We start from the raw sequence: 24,110 nt of genomic DNA on the forward strand, positions 1-24,110 counted from the left end.
GTTGTCACTTATATCACTTGTACCTATGATATTCTATGGGCCTGATTTTTTTTTTACTCGGACAGAGGGGTTTGGGGAGAAAATTGGAGACATGTCAAATTGCGATCTGAGTTTCAGATCAAAATCAGCAATACAAGTCTATAGGTCTGGTAAAAAAAAAATCGAATTTTCACGGACTGACAGATTAGATAAAGTGGAGAATTTTTTTTTCTTCTATCCACGTCCAAGAAAAGCTGATGACACTCGGACCAAACCCTGATCAGAATAACGTGGAGATGTGGAGAAAACGGTTGTGTGAACTGACCCTAAAGGGAATCTGTCAGTCCAAAATGACTGTTCAAACCAAGCGCATGCGCTCGAGGCACCCTGAGCACTTCACTGCATCTTCCCACCTACTTGTTCTCCATCTATCTCCTCCCTTTTCTGTCTCATGCAATGCCAGAACTGTCAATCAAGAAAGAAGAGGGCGGAGATAGATGGAAAACAAGTTGGAGGGAAGGTGCACTGAAGTATTAGGACTCTCCCAGGGTGCACTGAGCGCCAGAGCTTGGTTTGAACAGTAATTCCATTTTGGCAGATTCACTTTGAATGGGTTATAGAGGATTTTAAATCCAGGAAATCTGGATAGAACTTTTACAGCAAATCCGACCCGTGTGAAAGTACGCCTAGTGGTTCTTGCAATTCTGTCTCAGTCAGTGTTTATAGAATATCGGATGCCAGATTAACCCCTTTCGGCCATCGGGCAGAATAGTACGTCCAATGGCAGAACCCCCCGCTTTGATGGGAGCTCCAGCGGTGACCCCGCAACAAAGCCGGGACAAGTCCGCTGTTTTGATCAGCTGACATGTGCCCGCAATAGGCACGGGCGGAATCGCGATCCACCCACATCTATTAACTAGTTGAATGCCGCTGTCAAATTTCCAGCTGGAAATGCGCGCACTGGTGACCCCCATCACATGATCGGGGGTCATGGGTGTGTCGGCATGACAACCTGAGGTCTCCTGCAGACCTCTATGGTTGTTGATACCAGATTGCTGTGAGTGCCACCCTGTGGACGGCGCTCATAGCAATGCTGTAATTCAGCTACATAGGAGCGATCTGAACATCGCTCCTATGTAGCAGAGCCGATCAGGCTCTGCCAGCTTCTACCCACCCATGGAGGCTACTGAAGCATGGGAAAAGTAAAAAAAAGTTTTAAAAAAAAAATATATAAAAGTTCAAATCACCCCTTTCGCCCCATTCAAAATAAACAGTAAAAAAAAATCAAACCTACACATATTCTGTATAGCCGCATTCAGAATCACCCGATCTATCAATAAAAAAAGGATTAACCTGATCGCTAAACGGCGTAGCGAGAAAAAAATTTAAACCGCCAAAATTACTTTTTTTGGTCGCCGCGACATTAAATTAAAACGCAATAACAGGCGATCAAAAGAACGTATCTGCACCAAAATGGTATCATTAAAAACATGAGCTTAGCGCGCAAAAAATAAGCCCTCACTCAACCCGAGATCATGAAAAATGGAGACGCTACGGGTATCGGAATAAAGAGCAATTGTTTGGGGGTTTTTTAGCAAAGTTTGAATTTTTTTTTACCACTTAGATTAAAAATAACCTAGACATGTTTGGTGTGTGTGACCTCGTAATGACCTGGAGAATCATAATGGAGGTCAGTTTTAGCATTTAGTGATCCTAGCAAAAAAGCCAAACAAAAAACAAGTGTGGGATTGCACCTTTTTTTTTTGCAATTTCACCGCACTTGTGTTGTTCAAAAGTACAACTCGTCCCGCAAAAAAAAAAGCCCTGAGACAGAAAAAGCGCAAAAGTGAAAAAAGCTCCGGGGGGTTAAGGGGTTAAAGGAATTTTCTAGAATGCCGGGACACAAACAGTAGGTGAGAGGTCATTATCCCTGTGATCAGATCTAGACTCAGTCATATCAAATCTTCCTTTACTAATCAAGCTAATCTCTTTGTTTCCACCAAACAGGCGGCGGCGTATATATACACAAATCGCAGGCAAGGATCCGGTCAGGTTTCCACTTAACATGTATAATCTCCAATCAGCAGAGTGATTACTACAGAAAATGTGAAAGAAAAAGAAACAAACACTAAGGAGTAATCAGCCTCACCTTGAGCCATGCACTAAGACGGGGGAGGGGAGTTACCTTCTTCCAGGGTCTTGGCAAAACGCACTTCACTGTCGGCTCCTTGGAACTCATTAAAGAACGGCCGGGCTTTGATTTCGTAGTTCACCCCTTTCTTAAGCTCAGGGATCACTGCGCTGTTTTTTGCTGGAGTTCGAACTTCAAATATGGACCAAGCAGATTCCCCGCGGCTCTCTGGACTCGGCCGGTAGAGGATCTTATAGCCTTGGATGTACTGAGACTGTTGGTCGACCTGCAGGAGAAGTGGGAAATGCATCTCATTTCACAAACCACATTTCTGATCCAAGGTGTCTTTCCAGATACAGAAATTCCAGGCAGGACCAATCTAAATGCTAATGGGAAAAGCAATGATCTTGTAACATCCTAAACCTTATCTGGTGCCTGTGATTAACAGGTTTCTTTCTTGGCGATGCTCTTTGATGGCCCTGGAGGGTATCGGCCATGGATGTTGTTTCAATTATCTACCTACCGTCCAGTGTACTTCTATTGAAGAAGACGACAGGATGGTTGGATTGTGAAGGTGCAGGACCACGTCTCCCAATTCTCTCTGGACTTGCTTGTGATCCACACCTTGGCTTGTAGGAGGAACATCTGAAATTATGAATGTGTTACACAGATCAGGACTGAATATTCTGATGAGAATATAAGACGTTTACAGACATACCTCAAGAAGCGAACTACATTCATGGGAATCGCAACAAGAATAAGTAGTAGCACCTCGAACACAAGCAAAAACCAGAGGGCCATCTACAGCAATTACAAATGTGAGGGTGATCAATGAGTGGAACAGGCTGCCACGAGAGGTGGTGAGTTCTCCTTCAATGGAAGTCTTCAGAGGTTGGACAGACATCTGTCTGAGATGGTTTGGTGAATCCTGGATTGAGCAGGGGGTTGGACACGATGACCCAGGAGGTCCCCTCCAACTCTAACATTCTATGATTCTATGATTTAGAAGCATTTAAAGGGAATCTGTCACCAGGACTTTGCTACCTAATCAGAGATGAGCATAAAGTAGGGCCAGAAACCCTCATTCCAGGGATGTGTCATTTACTGGGCTGCTTGATGAAATTTTTTTATAAAATCAAATTTTTATCAGCTGGAGAAGATCACTAGAAGACTAGCAAACTGCTGCCAGCCACACCCCCACCACTGATTGGCAGCTTAATGCCTATGCACAGTGTACACAGAAAGTAGCCAATCAGTGGTGTGGGTGGGGTTACACAGGGCTCAGCATTCAGAGAACTGCAGCAGATAAAACAATAGTATCAAAAATGCGGCAAGCAGCCCAGTAAGTGATATATCACTAGAGTCAGGGTCTCTGCCTCAATATCATGCTGTTCCCAGATGGGGTAGAAAAACCTTGTAACAGATTCCCTTTAATACAATCAATGAGGATTATACACCTAGAGCCTGCAGGACAGTTTATAGGTATATATGACATCTATGGGGTAACAAGGATCTGTGATGGAACATCTAGAACACAGAGGACACCAGAATAAATGATGGGATAAACTGATGTCTATTTGTAAGAACAAACAATAGCTGATAAACTCTCTAGAACAAGAATCTTCCTAAGGACGACAAATCTCATAATCAGCAACCCATAACCGCTTAGATATAGTCTATTAGGATATAAAAGAACAACCCAAATATTTACACCTGGAAACATTCTGCAACAAGTCGTACAATGGGGGCAATTCATTACCACCAAGCAGACCTCCTAACATATGTGACGCATCTCAGGACTTCTAAAAAGTCAGATTTTTGCTATAATTTGAACCAGTTTCTGGCATAAACTATTGCAAATTTGTTGGGTCTTCGAAAGCAACATTGCTTCTGCTTAGCCCTAATTTTTTCAAAAACTCGCATAAATCAGCAAAAAAGCCACATATTATGGCACAAGTTGGAATTTGTCATTTTACCAATGGCAAGGCTCAACAACACAGAAGCAAAAATATGCATTTTATGATACTAAACAATGATTAGAAACAGATAAACATACAAAGCCAGACACATAAAATACAGTAAGTAGGTGACACAACTTCTTCGTCCAGATAAAAAAAACTGATTTAAATTTTGTTCCGCTTTTTTAACATTGAAGTCAATGGACAATGGAAATAGCCGTCTGTTATTGTCCAATTTCAAGTGTTCACAACTCCCTAATGAATAATTTTTTTAATAAATGATGTGCAAACCATGCGTTTGGCTGAATGGTAGGAGTTATGGCACTCACTGGCGGTATTCGGCCAATGGCCAAAAGTGGAAACCATTTTTTAGAAATTTTAGCAATGTCTGAGTATAACACCAAGGGACGGAAGATGATTTGAGAAAGATCTGAGGCACCAGAAAATTTTCATAGGGATAAAAAGTAGCTTTTACTCCACTTTTAAAAATATTTGGTTTAAGTACAAAAATGAGGCAGATGATGTCAGATTGCCAAAGTGTATATTAGCTGATGAATAACTGCACTATTGGTCATAGCTCTAGAATGGGGGATGAGGGTCTTTTCAGGATTGTTGCTCCAGTAATTAAATATTTGAGATCTGATTGTTCTATGGCTGAATCAGCGAAGGGTGTGAATGTGATCCAATCTGCCTAATAACTACAGCAAAAATTAAGAGTTCACCACATCAAAACCCTGTCATGGGCAGCCCAATCTCCAGACCTGAACTCCATTGAAAACCTCTGGAATGTAATCAAGAGGATGACGGATAGTCACAAGTATTCAAACAAAGAAGAACTGCTTACATTTTTGCCCCAGAAGCAGTGTGAAAGACTTGTGGAAAGCATGCCATAACGCATGAAAGCTGTGATTAAAAATCATGGTTATTCCACAAAATATTGATTTCTGAACTCTTCCTGAGCTAAAACATTAGTATTGTTGTTTCTAAATGATTATGAACTTGTTTTCTTTGCATTAGTTGAGGTCTGAAAGCAATGTTTTGTTTTGTTTTTAATTTTGACCATTTCTCCTTTTCAGAAAAAAAATCTAAAATTTATTGCTTGGAAATTCGGAGACATGTTGTCAGAAGTTTATAGAATAAATGGACAATTTATATTTTACTCAAAAATATACCTATAAAGAGAAAAATCAGAAAAACTGAACATTTTGCAGTGGTCTCTTAATTTTTGCCAGAGCTGTATATACACCAGGGAGAAACATAGCGATACAACTAACTGTTATTACACAGCAGGGCTGCTATCTGTTCACAAATTCCAGGACAGTCTTTAAAAATAGGAAACTTTTTTGCTCCATTTCATCAAAAAAATTGAGGGCGTCTGTAATTACCGTATATACTCGAGTATAAGCTGACCCGAGTATAAGCCGACCCCCCTAATTTTGCCACAAAAAACTGGGAATGCCTAATGACTCGAGTATAAGCCTAGGGTGGGAAATGCAGCAGCTACCGGTAAATGTCAAAAATGAAAATAGATAGCAATAAAAGTAAAATTAATTGAGACATCAGTAGGCTAAGTGTTTTTGAATATCCATATTGAATCAGGAGCCCCATATATTGCTCCATAAAGTTTATGATGGCCCCATAAGATCCTCCATATTAAAATATGTCCCATATAATGCTGCACAAAGGTTAATAATGGCCCCATAAGATGCTCCATAGACACATTTGCCCCATATAATGCTGCATAAAGGTTAATAAGGGCCCCATAAGATGCTCCATAGAGACATTTGCCCAATATAATGCTGCACAAACATTGATTATGGCCCCATAAGATGCTCCACATAGATATTTGCCCCATATGCTGTTGCAGCAATTAAAAAAAAAAATGACATACTCACCTCTCGTTGCTCAGGCCCTCGGCACTTGCAATACTCACCAGTCCTCGTTCCGGCGCCACTGTGTCTTCCGCATCCTCTGCACTGACGTTCAGGCAGAGGGCGCGGACTAACCATGGCATCGTGCCCTCTGACTTGAGCATCACTGCAGAGGACGCAGAAGACGGAGCGGCGCCCGGAGCGAGGAGACGTGAGTATTGTGCAGTGCTCCCCCTCCCCATTATACTCACCTGCTCCTGGCACGGTCCCTGCATCTCCGGTCTCCGGGTGCCGGCAGCTTCTTCCAGCGTTGAGCGGTCACCGTTACCGCTCATTACAGTAATGAATATGCGGCTCCACCCCTACTGGAGTGGAGTCGGGTCCATATTCATTACTGTAATGAGCGATACCATGTGACCGCTCAACGCTGGAAGAAGCTGTCAGTGCCAGAGAAGCAGGGACCGCGCCAGGAGCAGGTGAGTATGATGTGACAGCCCCCGCTCCCCCTCCCCCGCTGACCCCCTGGGACAATAACTCGAGTATAAGCTGAGAGGGGCACTTTCAGCCTAAAAAAATGGGCTGAAAATCATGGCTTTTACTCGAGTATATACGGTAATTTGAAGCTGAAGAAACTTGTACAGATTATTCTGACTATCATCATTTTACCGTTCATAGTGAATGTAGATGTTGTCTTCTTATCAGAATTATGGGCTGTAGACATGGATCACTTATAATGATAATCATTAATAGTTTTCTAATGAGTCCCTAAAAAATATTGTCCGTCCCTGATTTTTTGGTAAGCTGTCCAGAAAAAAATAAAGAGTCAAGTTGGCAATTGTGCTTCAGTTTCATGGAGGTCATCTAAAAGCCAAGAGGATGAAGTCATCCAGAGGTGGACAAGAAGGAATCCATTTTCATTTTCCTGCGGTCAGCAGCTAATATAAATGAGAACAGCGGTGACTTAATCCACAGCTGTGCTGTGTCTGACCCACGGTGAGACATGGCGACCGGGGTCCCAAATCCCCCAGAGTCACCTCTGAATAGGGTCAAATACAGGGGAATCAGCTGCAGAATATTCCTACAGAAGTCCCAGTGTTCTGCCCGCACCCTGCACAACATCACTACAGATTGGTAGAAATGTTTACACCACATTTATTAAGATATCTGAGGAATTCTTCAGTTCAAACACGTCTGGTATAGATTTACATGTACAAGGTCACACTAAGAGGAACTGGGATGCGAAGAACTGCTTCATTTGGGGTTTAATAAAGTTGTAGATTTACTCTTTAAGGACAGTGACATTATGGGAAAATAAAGATACTGGGAAGAGGTATGAGGGATGGATGGATGGATGGATGGAGGATGGATGGATGGATAGATAGATAGATAGATAGATAGATAGATAGATAGATAATAGATAGATAGATAATAGATAGATAGATAGATAGATAGATAGATAGATAGATAGATAGATAGATAGATGATGGATATATAGATAGATAGATAGATAGATAGATAGATAGATAGATAGATAGATAATAGATAGATAGATAGATAGATAGATAGATATGGGATAGATAATAGATAGACAGACAGACTTTTGAAGGGAAGGAAAGAAGGGAAGAAAAGGAAGGAAAGAAGGAAGGATGGAATAAAGGAAGGAAGGATGGAACAAAGGAAGTAAGAATGGAATGAAGGAAGGGTGGAAGGAGGGATGGAACCAAGGAAGGAAGGAAAGAAGGAAGGGTAGAACGAAAGGAGGAAGGAAGGAACAGAAGGGAAAGAAGAAATGATGAAATGAGAGAAGGAAGGAAGGGAAGAAAGGGAAGGAATGGAAAGGAAAGAAGGGAAGGGAGGAAGGAGAGAAGGGACGAAGGGAAGGAAGGAAGGGAAAAAAAAGGAAAGAATGATAGGAAAGGAACGGAAGGGAAGGAAAAAAGGGAAGGGATTAAGGAAGGAAGGAAAGACGAAGGGAAGGGAGGGAGGGAGAAGGACAAAAGGAAGGGAGCACAGAAGGGAGGGAGGAAGGAAAGAAGAGCGTTCACCTTATTAGTGATAAAAGTCCAGGATTGTAAGTTCTAAATCTATTAAGTATTATAAATCTGTATGCAGTGAGCGCCCCCTCATGGTGACTGCAGATACAAATACTGGACGCGTCTTCAATGTCGGCTCAGTTAGGTCGAAAACTGATAAATTGTCGAAATCTCAGATTCTTCCTACCTTGAGTCTTTACAGGGTCAGATATTTGACTTGGGTCACTAAGTCCGTAAGCATTTGCTGCTCTCACTAGGAAGAGGTAGATTGCGTTGGGTTTCAGGCCCTTTACGGCGAAAGATTCAGTTTTGACATTTTCGGCCACTGTTTGCCAACTACTTCCAGAAGCATGGCTGCAAAGAGAATCAAAATCACACTGGGGCAATAGTATGTGAAATATATAGTAAATATATACCATCCAGCCCATCTAGTACCTGAAGGCTTCTATGACGTACGAAGTTGGGGTTGCACCTGAATGCAAGTTTGGCTGCCAGGATAAGGTCACCGTATTCTTGCTGACATCGGTGACTTCAGGCTTTGATGGAGCGCTTGGAATAAGATTGGGATCAGTGGCTCGTGGAGGTTGTACAGCAACACCGAATTCTAATGGAAGATAAATGATCACAGTGTGTTGGAAATAATGATACTAAACACTGAAGTGTTATATAGTGCCAACTATAAGTCAATGGCTTTAAATGAGCAGTGTCTGAAGTCTGGAGCGTCCAAGGTCTGGATTGGAAACATCATATAATAGGGAGCAATAGTTTATGCCTTTATACTCAGGGTGAGCAAGTCTCAAACCACATTAAGTGGTTCCACAGCAATAAATTAATTATGGCTCCAGAGTTACTTGTTATTATGGGGTCTCTCTATGAGACAGGGGAACCTTTAGGCCATTACTCAGACACCAAGTTTGGTCACAACTGGTATCTCTGTACCATCTATAGCTATAACCTTCTTGTGCCCTGGTCCATGTATTTAGCAATCCGTATCATTACCCCAGGAAATGGTAAAGCTCCTCCTAGTTACACGTGTGTAGGACATCATAGCTTTACCTGCAGTCCTATGTAAAAGTAGATAACATACTTCCCACAATGCCAATTTTCTGGTACAAATCTGCAAAAAAGGCCAAAGAAGTGGTGGAGGACAGAAGAGCCTCTTAGAGAAGAAGTTACAGGTCTGTGGGAGCCAGAAATCTTGCATGGTTTTAGGTGACCAAATACTTATTTTCCACCATAATTTGCTAAATAAATCTTGCCAAATCAGACAAGGTGATTTTCTGCATTTGTTTTCACATTTTGACTCTCATAGTTGTGGTCTACCTATGATGTCAATTACAGGCCTCTCTCATCTTTGTAAGTGGGAGAACTTGCACAATTGGTGGCTGACTAAATACTTTTTTCCCCGATGTATGGCATATTTTCTTTTTAATTTTTATTTAATTGTGCTTTTTTCAAATTTAGTTTTGCTCTTTAAATTCATCAATTTTGCACACGTTGGTCCTATAAGATCATAAAAGACCTTTTGGGGCATTTTAATATTTCAATACAATATTTTTATTGCCGATTTTCCTTGTAACTAGGACAAGAATACTAGCCCCAGTTGCAGAATTTCAGCCTCCTGGCTGCATAGTAGAGAAGTCTGGGTCTTCTACTTCTTGCTGTCTCCCTACACCCAGTGATCACAAGTTCACTGGGTCTGGAGGAGGAAGCACAGTCAGTGCTTCCTAATATGTATACATAAGCGCTGGTTCAGTGCTGTATACACAGAAAACGAGAATGTAAACATGTTAATAGGTATATTACCAAAATTCACAACTTTATATTCCCAGTAGCATAATTAAATTATTTTAAAAATAGTTTAGTTACTTTTTAATCAGTTCATGACTCTGCTCAGAAATGGTGTGAAAAGTTTCTGGGTGGGCTGGGGCAGAGCTTAGTCTGTAACTATTGCTTCAGGGTAACTTATAGCAGAATGTCCGTGTCTGTCTCTAGCTCCTCCCCCTCCCCATAGAACATTATAAGCACCAACTGCCATCTCCCATCACTGAATACAGTTCAGAGTGAAAAATCAGTCCAAGAGAAGAAAGAAGCAGGATTCTCTGATAACATAAATTACAAAGTTTCTTATTTTCATGTGCACTATTGATTTATGGAGAAAAATAATCTATAACTAAAACAATGGTGGTTCTTTAAATGTGTTTATACTACCAATGCTGTTATTGGTAAGAATACATTGCATAGAGCTATTATGAATAGTTCTGCAAAAAGTATTCCACCTACCACTGCACCCCGCTAAAACCGAAAATCTGAAAACATTGCTGAGAATTTCTATGTCGTTACCTTGAACCTCGATGTACGCGCTCCAGCTGGCCTCTCCGCTCGGTGTGGATGCAGTGCAGGTATACCGGCCTGTGTCACTTAGCTGAAAAGAAAGCCTGAAATTAGTATTTGGGCCGATCAGAAATGCATTGGGATGGAAAAGCAATTACCGAGGATGCTTTTGGCTTTGGATGGAGAGCTATTAGATGTTCCAGGCAGCCAATTTGTTTCATGACTTCAAAGAAGTGGCAAAATACACGACTTTATTTGTAAAGCCGAATTAATAATAACCTTTATCAGTCTAATTACACAATTACACATGCAAATATTTGCTGAAAGTAAATTGATGTCAAAGGACATAAGCGTTGACGAGTGTCGGATTAGGACCGATTCACGGGCATTTACAAAGTAGACATTTTATATCTGCGCTCATTGCAGAAATATTAAAAGTCTAGGAAAAATCTGTTATTTTCCAATTTAAAATATTTTTTTGAAAAAACATTCCAAATTTTTTAACAAAATGAAGAGCAGCCTAGGGCCTTATGTACATGGTAGAGACTAACACGCAAAGTCCCTATTACGCCATTCTACACGATAGGCATATAGCGTGCTACCCTAGGATGTCGAACATACAGCACTATATTACTGAGGCATTCTTCCCAACAATGAAGAAAACAGAGATCCCATCAGCTCACTAGATCCGGTAATTGAATTATTCTTGTAGGACGCGGTGCATGGAAGAGACAATGGGCCAGTTCCCAGACAGAAAGAATGGCATTAAGGAAAATAAAGATGGAAAAAAAAAAGTAAATGTTTATCCTACACGTTTCGAGCATTAGAGCTCTTAGACTTAGCCTTACTCTTATGACTAAGAGCTCAAATGCTCGAAACGCATAGCCAATTATTCCCATTTTTTATTTTCTTTATTCTTCATATTGAATTAGTGATGCTTTTATACTTTTTATCTACAGCATTATACAATGCTGTAGATAAGCCCCTGATGGTGGTTGCTGCAGCTTATATACGAAAAATGGGGTGACAGATTCCCTTTAACAGAGAAGTAGGCTGGCTTATCTATTGAAATCAGCAGTAGGCCAGTCCCATTCCCACACAGCCCTGGTAAGGTGCCATCATAGAAAACCAGGTCTGTATCTAGCAAAGGACCGGAAACCAAGAAGACAGGATCATTGACTGGAGCAGCTGCTGGAAGATTGGGGTATGTAGCAAAATTTATGATTTTTTCTTGGCTCGGCAATCCCTTTAACTTTTGACGAGACAATATTTTTAAATTGAGCCGTGCAATTTTTTTCTCAGTTTAACAAAAGTATTGACGGAAACAGGCATGACAAGAAGGGAGGTCAGTCTGACTTGTACGAGAACAGTATATGGTGCATTTACAGTCCAGCTCATCAAAATGGATAATTCCTGCTTTGGATTTGGGAAATGGGCCCCTTTTTAGAAATGGGTGGACACATGGATGTTCGGGTCCAGCGGGTTTGAGCCCCCCATTCACTTGAATGGGGAGCCCGAACATCCAATGTTTGCCACACTGTCATGTGTACTACAGTGGGACAAACATTGCTTCTGATTGGCGGTAAAATCATCACCGCCGGTCAGACAACTGCAGTTCCCATGCTGTGAAAAGACAGCGTGAGCATGTGGCTGTGATCAGAGGTATAAAGCTTACCTCCGATCACTGGTGTCAGCTGATGGGACTACTGCTGGGAGAATTTCACTTTGGTGAATTTTAACTGCGGTGAATTCGCCTCTGCACTGTGACACTTTTTCTCAATGTGCTAGCGGTGATCTCACCGAGGTCACCACAATTCATTGGCCTGGCTCAGAACGCAGTCTCATTGACCGGTAGTAACCTCGATGAAGTCACCGCTGCTCACTGATGCTGCGCTCACAGCAGTTCATTCATCAGTAGTTCTCAGCATGGACGGTCATATCTTGGCACCGTCCAGGTTCAAACCTGTTTTTCCCCCAGACATTTATCATGGCGTTGGACAGGACGTCAGATTGGTGAGGGATATTGTTGCTTTTTAATTTTATTTTATTTCAGGAGACGAGGGATTCAATGGAATGGGTGTTAGGTTAGGTGAAGCAAGTGTTCGGTGTCTGAGCCCGGAGAGTAGTTTCAGTATGGACGCCGAACTTTACTGTTCGGGTCAGTCCATCTCTACCCCTTTACCCCTAGAGCCCTTGTGCGGCCGCATAGGTTGCTCCAAAGATATGTTCGCCCCTGCTGTGCATCCAGGCTAGAGCCTCATATACACTTAGGTTGGACATAGACTTTATTTTTATTATATAAAGGAACAGTTTTAAGAAATTGCCTGCTTTTTAAATAAAATGTACGGTATATGCATTACTGCCTTAGAAAAGTGAATCCAAATGTTTTCTTTCAACATTCACTCACTGCTAAGTGTTTTCTTATTTCATTTCACATGAAAAAGGGCGCAAACATTAATATACAGTTCTGAAAATCTGGCCTGAGAAGCAATCAACAGTCATGTCAGGTGTAACTAGACAAATGAATATTTATAATGAATATATTTATTTGCAGCATTCCCTTCTATTTTTTATACATTTTAATTATTTTGTATATTCTATTAACTTTTTTTATTCATGTATTTATTACATAATTTATATGCAAAATTTTAAGTAAACAAAAAAAAAATTAGCTTGCTCCGGTGATACTGTAAAATTGTTAATGACATATAACTAGTAACCAACTTTTCTGGCACCTTAGCGTATCTGATCTGCAGGGCTCCTGTGTCCAGCTGCTTGATTCGAGATTCCTGGGTGTTGACAAGGATGCCATCTTTTCTCCAGTGGATTGTGGGAACTGGAATTCCAGTAGCGACACAATTTAGGAGTAAAGTGCCATCAACAGCTACTGTTTGGTTCTGAGGACCTTGGCGGATGACTGGTGGGGGACGGTCAGCGACCACTGCCAAAGAAAACAACAGGAAATATATGTCTGCAACTGGGAGCAATTTTCTAATCAATCAAGCAACAGCGGTTGCTGTAGGCTTCGAAACAAGCTAAAGATAATTAAGCAAGTAATTAAACTAGGAATCATGCATTATTCAGGGGGAATTTTCATGATAAGCAAGACACAAAATACCAAAACATTTTCTCTTGTCTGGTGGAAAAGATGTTCACTACTCGCTGGCATTTTCCAAGCATCCTATGAAAAAAACAGGCGACTTGAGAAATGCAACAGGAATTTTCATTTCACTTCCAATGACTTAATAGCATGAAGTGCTGAGTGGCAAAAGATAGAGTTTCACCGTTCCTATCCACAAAAATGACACAGTGGGGTGAAAGAAAAACATTAGTTCATCGCAGAACGATCCAATTCTCGGCTATTATCCATTTTACACGAATGCAAAAACAGATGTTTGGATGACATGCGAGAAATGAACATCAGCCCGCTTCTCATATGCGGACGTCATGTGAAGATCGAAGTTCTGCATCTGGCATCTGTGTGGTTAATATCATAGCAGTTCTCAAAAAAACTTCTCAAAACTTAGAGGAAACCTGCCAGCAGGATTTCATCCCTCAAACTATTTATCTTCATTCAAGCTCTTTCAAGTCCAACAATACCTTTGCATGGCCAATCCATTCCTCCAAATTAGCGCTTCAATTGATATGCAGATGAGGCCGAAGAACTACTGTAGAACTGAAACCTCCGTCACTCCAGCTCTTCTCCCCACCCAGTGTCTCCTCCTCCTGATGGACTGACAGCCTTAATGCTGTGTGATTTGAGGCGAAGGAGAAGTCAAGCAGGAGGAGGTAGCACTGTGCAGGGAATAGAGCTGGAGTGACAGATGCTTTAGATCTATACCCTCAGATCAATTCAAACACTGATTTCTCAGTAACGGAGGAATGGACTGGCCATGTAAAGGTATTGCTGATCTTGTCTTTGACTGAACTACATGCACATATAAATAGTTTATTTGGGTTAGTGAAATCCTGCTGACAGATTCCCTATAAGCAAACTGTGATTAGGTAAAAGCGCAGAATAGCTCATGGTCATTATAAGGAACATTTTCAAACAGAACAAATTCAAACATAACATGAGGGTCTTTGTATAAGGGCTGGTCAATACTAGCTATGGTTAAACTGACGACTCAACAAATTTCCTATCAAAAGAGAGAATGAAGGAGAATAGGAAAAAATGAATTGAGAAATTAAAGGGAATCTGTAGGTAGGATCAAGCCTCCTAAGCCATATATATGGGCATGTAGATCATAGGAAGCTGAATAAAATCATACCTTGATATCCACGATCCAATGTCTTGTTCGAGAGAAATCCACATTTTTCTTATATGTAAATGAGCTATTAAGGATTATGGGATGGACATAGATCTGCATGAGACTCCGCCTCCAGAGCTTATTTTTCATGAAATGGGGTGTTACCAGTGTGATGTGTAATGGCCGCTCTGCTCTCCTGCAGAGCTGTGTGCAATTATACGGAACCCAGCAATAAAGCAGGTAAAATATAACTTTTAATAATTACTTGAAAAATATCCTACATGGGAACGTGTAAAAACCAAAACAACTACCACCAATCCAAGCATTCCTATGTGCTTGCCCTATAAATAAAAAAAACATCATACCATAGAATAATGTAAAGGAACAGTCTCACCAGTATTTCAGAAGACCATCCCTGCTATTCCAAAGGGAAATTATTAGGTGATAGGGAGGCAATTACTCTTTAGTCATAACCCTGATCAGGTAATTTCCCTGCTTTACTCCTGATATGTTTCCTCAAATATGTAATTCATCAGGGAGATAATAAGTATTGCACAGCTTCTTCCCCAGCTCGTCTGTAAGCAGATTCTCACAGTGGTGAGGGATCCTATGGTCTATGTGAGTGATTATACCTGACACATCTGCAGGTTCCTCTCAGCTTCAGCTTCCACCTCACAGGCAGTCAGTGCTGTAATCCAGCAAAGCTGTGAGACCTGCAGCTGCTAACATGATTATCATGGGACAAACTTCAGTTCTGCTGTTCTTCATTAGTTACATATCCCCCACTAGTAATGCCCCCTTCATTCATAATAAGCTCTGGAGGCAGATTCTCATGCAAATCAGTGTCCAGCCCATAGCCTGGAACAGTCCATTTACATACAGTATAAGAAAAACAAGGATTTCTCTGGAATAAGACAATGGATCGCAGATCAGTTCTAGGGTGTATTAAGAGAAGCATAGTCTAGATTACGCAAAGTAATTCTCCCCTTCTGCTCCTCCTTGGTCAGACCTCATTTGGATTAATGTGTCCAGTTCTGGGCACCACATTTTAAAAAAATACATTGAAGAACTGAAGCAAGTTCAGAGACGAGCTACTAGGATGGTGAGCGGACTGCAAACTATGTCCTCAACGAATGGTTAAATGATCTGGGAAAGTTTAAGTTGCAAAAATGAAGGCTAAGAAGAGACTTAATAAATGTCTACAAATATCTGAAGGGCTGTCAGTGTAGAGGGATCATCATTATTCTCATTTGCACATGGAAACACAAGAAGCAATGGAATAAACCTAAAAGGGAAAAGATTCAGATTAGGTACTAGAAAGAACTTTTTGACCGTGAGGGTGATCAATAAGTGGAACAGGCTGCCACGAGAGGTAGTGAGTTCTCCTTCAATGGAAGTCTTCAACCAGAGACTGGACAGACATCTGGCTGAGATGGTTTAGTGACCAGGGGTGGGACACAATGACCCTTTAGGTCACTTCCAACTCTAACATTCTATGGTATCAAGGTATCATTTTATTCAGCTTCCTATGACCTGCAAGCCCGTATAGACGGCTTAGGAGGGTTGATACTACTGACAAATGCCTTTTAAAGAATAAATACAAATGTGTCAATCCTTATGAAATAACCTGAGATGTGTACAAAATCCCAATCTTTGAAAAATGAATATTTTCCGGTACTCTGTTGAGAAATGATAATGCTATTATATGTGTCTATTTGTGTCTAATTCTGTCACAGATAATTTTTGGCTGCTTCAACAACATGGGAACTTAAAGGGATCCTGTCACATACAGAAATGCTATTTATCAACAGATATAAGGCTAATCTGGAGTAACGATTAAATCAATGGGGAGCACCCCAGTCAACGGGGAGGTGCAGGGGGCGGTTAAAATCACTACTCACTACACAGTGACTGCATCTGTAATCGCCACCCTTCACTTTGATTGACAGCCTAAACTACACACACATGCTACACACACATTGCAGAGCAGGTTGTCAGTGTGCCGGAAACTGATTACACCCATTGTCATTTTGTAGTGGTGATTGTGACAGCTCCCTGCACCACCCCAATGACTGAAAGAGAGTGGCTACAGAGAGAATAACACTTAATTTTTTCCCTGTAGCTGCTGCTCCAATAAGTCAACTGGACTGAATCACTATTTAACCGCAAATTAGCCCTATTTCTGGAGTTAAGTGGTGTTTCTGGAAATGACAGATTCCCTATAACACAATAGCCAGTAAGTATTTCCCCACGGTTTAGTAAATCCCGCCCTTTGGCGTTTTTCTACTTTACTATATTAGTTCCATCTTTAATTTAGCAGTGCCAAAACCACAGTGTGACTTTTATAAACCATTCTGAAAACTAGTGTTTCAGCTATGTGCCAATCAATCCCAGAAATAGTTCTTATAAGATCAATAAACTATTTTATCACATAGCGTAATTCTTTCCAGAGATAATATTGGTAAAATATTACTTTTAGGTCTATAGAAAAGTCACACACTGCGCTCACACTCCGCACATCGGGGAGCCACAGATTGTGCTCCTGGCACTGACAGCCAATTATAAAACCCAAACAGCACTAATTAAAAGCATGCTCTACACAGAAAGTTGTAAAACAAGGAGATGCTGGGAAAGACGTCTCATTTAGGGGAAGGATTATAGAGATAAGGGAATTCTCTGTGTCCTTGAAAGCTTTTGAATTAAAAACTGTTTGTACTTTACCATCAGTAACCTCTAAATAGGCCTTTGTTGTAATGCTGCCTGCCACATTTAGAGTCTGGCAGATATAATAGCCAACATCAGACTTCTGGACATTAACGATCGTGAGGTCACCGGTTTGAGACACTGAAAAACGGCTGGAGGACTGAGGAGGTTGGTAGGAAAAAAGAAGATTCTGAAAAAAAGTGGAAAAAATAGCATTAATGTTTGAAAACTGTGAATAGCGTAATTATGGAGAAAATATTGAAAATGTAATCATATTCTGTACGTGCTTTGGGATTCATGTGCTTTAATAAGCATTCTCCTATACTTTTATTTAGTAATTTTATTTAGACAGAAATGCTTAAGGCCATCAACATATTTGGGCTCATCTCAGACCGCAATGTACAGACTGGCTTTAGTTCTGCAGACCTGATCATGACACTTTCATATATTTCTATGAGGCTGTTATCCTTGGGTAAGCCAGTCCGTGCATTAGCGGTTTGTGTTCAGACAAATTTGCATGGACGTCTGCATGAGCCCTTAGACTATAATGTATCATGCATGCAATTGGCACACGTGGTTCGTGGACCCACTGTGCCACAGAGTCAGGCATATATTGGAAGGGGCGTAGTTAAGTGGCTGCCTGATGTTAACTGGAGCTTCTGATGGTGGAGTCAGACTTGAACTGCAGGTAGCCATTAGGTACCACTCCTAGGCAGTTCCTGGTACTGCAGTTGCTGACCCCAAGGGTCAGGTTCGCCAACTCAGACTGGACTTGGGCTTCATTCAAACTACTCCTTGGGCAGAACAGATACTGACATGGGCTACTGGGCTAGGTACACGTTCAGACACACAAATTTTGTTTCTGGCTAATGCGGCACAAGGACCAGGGGTTCGGGTTCAGACACCGGCTGCAAAAGGACCAATGTTTCAGGTTCAGGCATCATTCGCTCAAGGATAGGGGGAGCAGATTCAGGCACTAGTCACACAAGGCCAAGGGGTTCAGGTTCAGGAACCAGCCACACAAGGACCAGGGGAGCTAACTACTCACTATTCCCACTCAAAGTAACCAACTAATGAATCTATGTTGCTTAGGCACCTCCCTATTGGGGAGGGTGCCTTTTATACAGGATGCCTACCAGCTAATGGCAGTGGGAATCTTTACAGATGCTAGCTGCCCCTTTAAGAGCAGGCGAGTGTGCACACCAGGCACACTGATGGAAGTCAGTGCACAGAGAGATCGAGGAGGTCAACTCGCAGCCACGGCAGTGAGTATGTCGACATCACTGCATGCAAGGGCCCCAGCATGTGTGTTACATAATGTTGACTGAACCTGCTGATATAAAGTGGCTTAGCCAACAGTCTAAAGTGTATGGGAGCACTGACCCACTCATTGAAGGAGACGTTGATTGGACATGTCCGATTTCGGACTGCCGATTGCATTATTCTCCTGGAGTTAACCCACTGACTGACATAACAGCCAGTAACTTTCTCATTCAGAACACAGGAGAGCACAACCAAATGAAAGCTCTTATGTATGGGAGAGTCGACTGAGATGGCTTTTGATAGATCAGCCAAATCACCGCTGGGCAGACAATCATCTAGTGTGTATGTGGCGGCTTTGGTGTTTTTCATGACTAATAATGGAGTTTCTCTGTAAATAAGGCATTGCACAGAAATACGTCATCAAATAGCAAAAGAGAAGAGCTCAACCAAGGCCCCTTCTCTACAAGTTTTTCATAGTAGCCTCATGGCCTGTCTCTAAAGCATTTACACCACTTTACAATGGCATGTAAGTATACTACACAGCAAAAAGTCCCTCCCCTGCTGCACATTCAGCCTGCTCCAACCAGTGGGACCCAGCTACACCCATCTGTCATTTGAAGAAGTCTGGCCAGAATTGCCCAACATGGAATACTACAACCAAATATCATATCTTTGACATGAAACAAGGCCGAGTTACTCAACTATGCTCTAAAATGGAGCAAAAAGGGGAACACAAAAAGGGCAGCAGGTGCTTTGGACTGATAATTCAAAAAGGGAACTGTTTGGCTGCAACAGAAGGCAGTTTGGTTCCTCGAGGACTGGACAGTGGTAGAATAATGAGTGTCAGCAGGTAATAGTAAAGTATGGTGGACTTGCTTGCCCATTTGGGGCTGCATTTCAGCAAATGGAGTTTGGAATGTGGCCAAATGTACCTAGAAGAATTGATGCCTTGATGATGTTTTGAAGGCAATGGGCGGTCACACCAAATATTGATTTGATTTTGATTTAGCTTTTGTGTATTCACTTTGCATTTTGTTCGTTGATAAAGATAAACTGTTAACACCTCTACTTTTGTAAAGCATTCTTACCTTTCAGCATTTTTTTCACCTATATAAAATATCTCCCATTTCTTATTTGAAATACACCAGAATCTTTCAATTTTCCCACATTTATGTTTAAGGAAAAAACAAGTGTTTTTAGTCACATTTCGTTTTTATTTACCCTTGGGACAAGAGTGATACGAATTGCCGAGGCAGAGATAGGAATATTATGTTTTAGAGCAATAGGCATTTTCAACCAACCTTCTATCTCCTTTCCTACAGCACATCCCCCATTTTAATTATATGCAAAATTATTCACAGTTCAATGCATTCGGCAACATATCACAAAATACACATGTAAGATGTCATTAAGCTCGGCCGCTACAACTGTATTATCATTTATTAAACATACCTGTTCTATTATCTCTCAGGGTGAAAGTTTTAAATTTGGTTATTATTCAGACAAAATATATAATTTTATTTTAGCCAACAGTTAATTGGAAACCTGTCATAAAGCCTTTAATGCAAAATACTGAGGAACTGTGCACAAAAAAAATTCCAAAGTGTTAACAAATGAAAGTGGGTATTACTACTACTATGTTTAATAGAATGGGCACAATAACATTTTAAAAATATATATTTTATTCTTTTCTTTCAAAGCTATTTTTTATTTATTTTCATTTTACTTTATAATATAGACTATTCTAATATATCTACGAATAAATTCAAAATAAAATGCCCTTAAAGGGTTGCTCCGACATACAAAGTATTTTTCATTTTAAATCCCTATCAATCTAACCTAATTTTGAATCTACATGAATTAAAAATTCCCTACTGTTCCCTCAGTAAACTCTAACAGCTTTTTTTTTACTACTTCCTTTTTGGATGACGCTTTTTTTGAGAATCCCAGTGCATGAAACGTCATCGGGGGGTGGAGACTGCAGTCACAGCAGCAGCCCCTGCCCCCTCCCCGAAACTAAGTGTTATTAGTGATCTACATTTCAGGGGCTGGGCTAGTCTCTCCAAGATGTGCATCACGCAATGTGTACAATGACAGCGCAATCTCTCACCGCTGACTCAGATCAGCAATAAAGAGCTGGCACCAGAGCGTACAGTTAGTGTGTGATGTTCCTTGCGAGGGGCGCAGGTCTATGCACACTGGGTAGTCTTTGAACACACATTAACGGCTTACTGTGGTGCCAGCTTGTTACTGCTGATCTGTGTTGGCGGCGAGAGAGTGCGCTGTCATTGTGCACATCTCGCATGGACTAGCCCAGCCCCTGAAACAAGCGTCACTGATGAAGCATTGTTTGAATATCCCAGCATGCAATGGGATTCTCAAAGTGTCATCAAAACAGGAAGTAGTAAAAAAAAAAGAAAAGCAGTTAGATAGTGTAGTTAGGGAATTTTAATTCAAGTAAACTAGTAATCAGTTTAGATTATGGCATTAAATACATAGGGATTTAGGATGAAAATTACTTTGTGTCAGACCACCCCATTAATACTTACCGTGCATTACTATGTTGCATACTTACATACTAACTTTTTTGATTTTCAATATTTATATTTTTATGATATCTTATTTTATTTTTATTTTATCCCCTTTACAATATCCAAAATGGGTGTATGGAGCGGGCTCACGCAGCGAGCCCACCCCATACCTGGCAGATGATGGGTGTGTATTACAGCCAGTACCTGCCGCTATCAATTGCAAGTGGCTGTCATTATGTGCCTGTCAATATAGAGCTCCTTTGAAACCCTACCTGTGGCTGGGCTTCGAAGGAGACCGTGATTTTTGATATATGCAGTGATGCATGGCATCGCTATATATAACACAAGCGATTGAAAGATCACATTTTCAAGTCCCCCTAACAATAACAGTGAAAAGTAGAAAAATAGTTTTAAAAAATATGAAAAGAAAAAAAAAAGTTCAAATTACCCCCCCCTTTTTGACCCCCATTGAAAATAAAAAGATTAAAAAAAAACCACATAGGTGGTATTGACGCGTTCAGAACATTCCGATCTATCAAAATATAAAAACAATTAACCAGAAGGGTAAACACCCACAATTACACAAAAAAGGATGTAACAAATGATCTAAAAGTCACATCTATCCCAAAATAATATTAATAAAAACGTAGTCTCGCCCCGCAAAAAATAAGCCATCACATAGCTGCATCGGCAAATAAAAATACTACAGGTTTCGGAAAATGGCGACACAACTGAAATACAGTTTTTTTGCAAATGTCTGATTTCTTTTATTACTAAAGTAATAAAAAAACTGGACATGTTTGGTATTGCCGTAATCGCCTTGATAACGAGAATCATATTGCAAAGTAATCTTTACCACAAAATGTACAACGTAAAAGCAATCCCCCCCCCCCCCCCAAAAAAAAAGTCAGAATTGCATTGTTTTCACATTTTCACCGCACTTGGAATTTTTTTTCTACATTTTCCAGTAGTGTGGCAACATGAATGGTGGCATTCAACAGTACAACTCATCTCTCAAAAAACAAGCTCTAATATGTCTTTGTGGACAGAAAAATAAAAGAGTCAGGGCTATGAGGAGAAGGAGATGAAAAACAGAAACGCAAAACCGGAAAATGGCCCTGTTGTGTAGTGCTTAAGTAAAAAGAAAAAAATAAAACATACAGTAAATATATAAAATACATATTCTTTTTATTTTTCTGTGGTTGATTTGCATTAGGCTATGTTCACATGTCCGCAATAGGCTCAATTAGAAGCTTCCATCACAAATTTGTTTCTTCATATTTGATACCTCTCAGCGCTCTTGTTAGTCAATGGGCACTGGTATCATCCATTGTGAAATTACACTGTGTGCAGAATTATTAGGCAAGTTGTATTTTAGAACATTATTTTTATCATTGATCAACTACAAAGGAGGGCAACAAAATTAATAAAGGGGATGGGAGAACTACAATACCCAGATAGATTAGCGAAATTAGGATTATTTAGTCTAGAAAAAAGACGACTGAGGGGCGATCTAATAACCATGTGTAAGTATATAAGGGGACAATACAAATATCTCGCTGAGGATCTGTTTATACCAAGGAAGGCGACGGGCACAAGGGGGCATTCTTTGCGTCTGGAGGAGAGAAGGTTTTTCAACCAAAATAGAAGAGGATTCTTTACTGTTAGGGCAGTGAGAATCTGGAATTGCTTGCCTGAGGAAGTGGTGATGGCGAACTCAGTCGAGGGGTTCAAGAGAGGCCTGGATGTCTTCCTGGAGCAGAACAATATTGTATCATACAATTATTAGGTTCTGTAGAAGGACGTAGATCTGGGGATTTATTATGATGGAATATAGGCTGAACTGGATGGACAAATGTCTTTTTTCGGCCTTACTAACTATGTAACTATGTAACTATGTTCTCAATCAACCCAAAAGACTCATAAATATCAAACCTTAATATTTTTGGAAGTTGGAGTGGGTTTTTTTTAGATTTGGCTATCTTAGGAGGATATCTGTTCTGCAGGTAACTATTACTGTGCAGAATTATTAGGCAACTTAATAAAAACCAAATATATTCCCATCTCACTTGTTTATTTTCACCAGGTGAACCAATATAACTGCACAAAATTTAGAAATAAACATTTCTGACATGCAAAAATAAAAGCCAAAAAAATTGACCAATATAGCCACCTTTCTTTATGATGACACTAACAGCCTTCCATCCATAGATTCTGTCAGTGGCTTGAGCTGTTCAAGATCAACATTGCGTGCAGCAGCCACCACAGCCTCCCAGACACTGTTCTGAGAGGTGGACTGTTTTCCCTCCCTGTAGATCTCACATTTTATGAGGGACCACAGGTTCTCTATGGGGTTCAGATCAGGTGAACAAGGGGGCCATGTCATTATTTTTTCTTCTTTGAAACCTTTACTGACCAGCCACGCTGTGGAGTAGTTGGAGGCATGTGATGGAGCATTGTCCTGCATGGAAATCATGTTTTTCTTGAACAATACCAACTTCTTCCTGTACCACTGCTTGAAGAAGTTGTCTTCCAGAAACTGGCAGTAGGTCTGGGAGTTGAGCTTCACTCCATCCTCAACCCAAAAAGGTCCCACAAGTTCATCTTTAATGATACCAGCCCATACCAGTACCCCACCTCCACCTTGCTGGCGTCTGAGGCGGAGTGGAGCTCTCTGCCCTTTACTGATCCAGCCTCTGGCCCATCCATCTGGCCCATCAAGAGTCACTCTCATTTCATCAGTCCATAAAACCTTTGAAAAGTCAGTCTTAATATATTTCTTGGCCCAGTCTTGACGTTTTATCTTGTGTTTCTTGTTCAAAGGTGGTCGTTTTTCAGCCTTCCTTACCATGGCCATGTCCCTGAGTATCGCACACCTTGTGCTTTTTGTTACTCCAGTAACGTTGCAGCTCTGAAATCTGGCAAAACTGGTGGCAAATGGCATCTTGGCAGCTTCACGCTTGATTTTCCTCAATTCATGGGCAGTTATTTTGCGCCTTTTTTGCCCAACATGCTTCTTGTGACCCTATTGGCTATTTGCTATGAAACGCTTGATTG

The 24,110-nt window shown here is 40.9% G+C and overlaps 1 protein-coding gene across 6 annotated transcripts in view; it reads right to left on the bottom strand.

The window, feature by feature from the left end:
• The window catches only part of ROBO1 (roundabout guidance receptor 1), a 1,469,611-nt gene that overhangs the window by 86,033 nt on the left and 1,359,468 nt on the right, over window positions 1-24,110 (bottom strand). For all 6 annotated transcript variants that reach the window (XM_077294071.1, XM_077294068.1, XM_077294069.1 and 3 more), the window contains 7 exons: window positions 17,278-17,449; window positions 13,042-13,247; window positions 10,316-10,397; window positions 8,408-8,576; window positions 8,160-8,326; window positions 2,634-2,755; window positions 2,165-2,396 (listed from right to left, as the gene is read on the bottom strand). In XM_077294071.1, the coding sequence (XP_077150186.1) occupies window positions 2,165-2,396; window positions 2,634-2,755; window positions 8,160-8,326; window positions 8,408-8,576; window positions 10,316-10,397; window positions 13,042-13,247; window positions 17,278-17,449 (1,150 nt within the window). The remainder of the gene's footprint in view (window positions 1-2,164; window positions 2,397-2,633; window positions 2,756-8,159; window positions 8,327-8,407; window positions 8,577-10,315; window positions 10,398-13,041; window positions 13,248-17,277; window positions 17,450-24,110) is intronic.

Source organism: Ranitomeya variabilis, chromosome 3, assembly GCF_051348905.1.
Source record: "Ranitomeya variabilis isolate aRanVar5 chromosome 3, aRanVar5.hap1, whole genome shotgun sequence".
Classification (NCBI taxonomy): Eukaryota; Metazoa; Chordata; class Amphibia; order Anura; family Dendrobatidae; genus Ranitomeya; species Ranitomeya variabilis.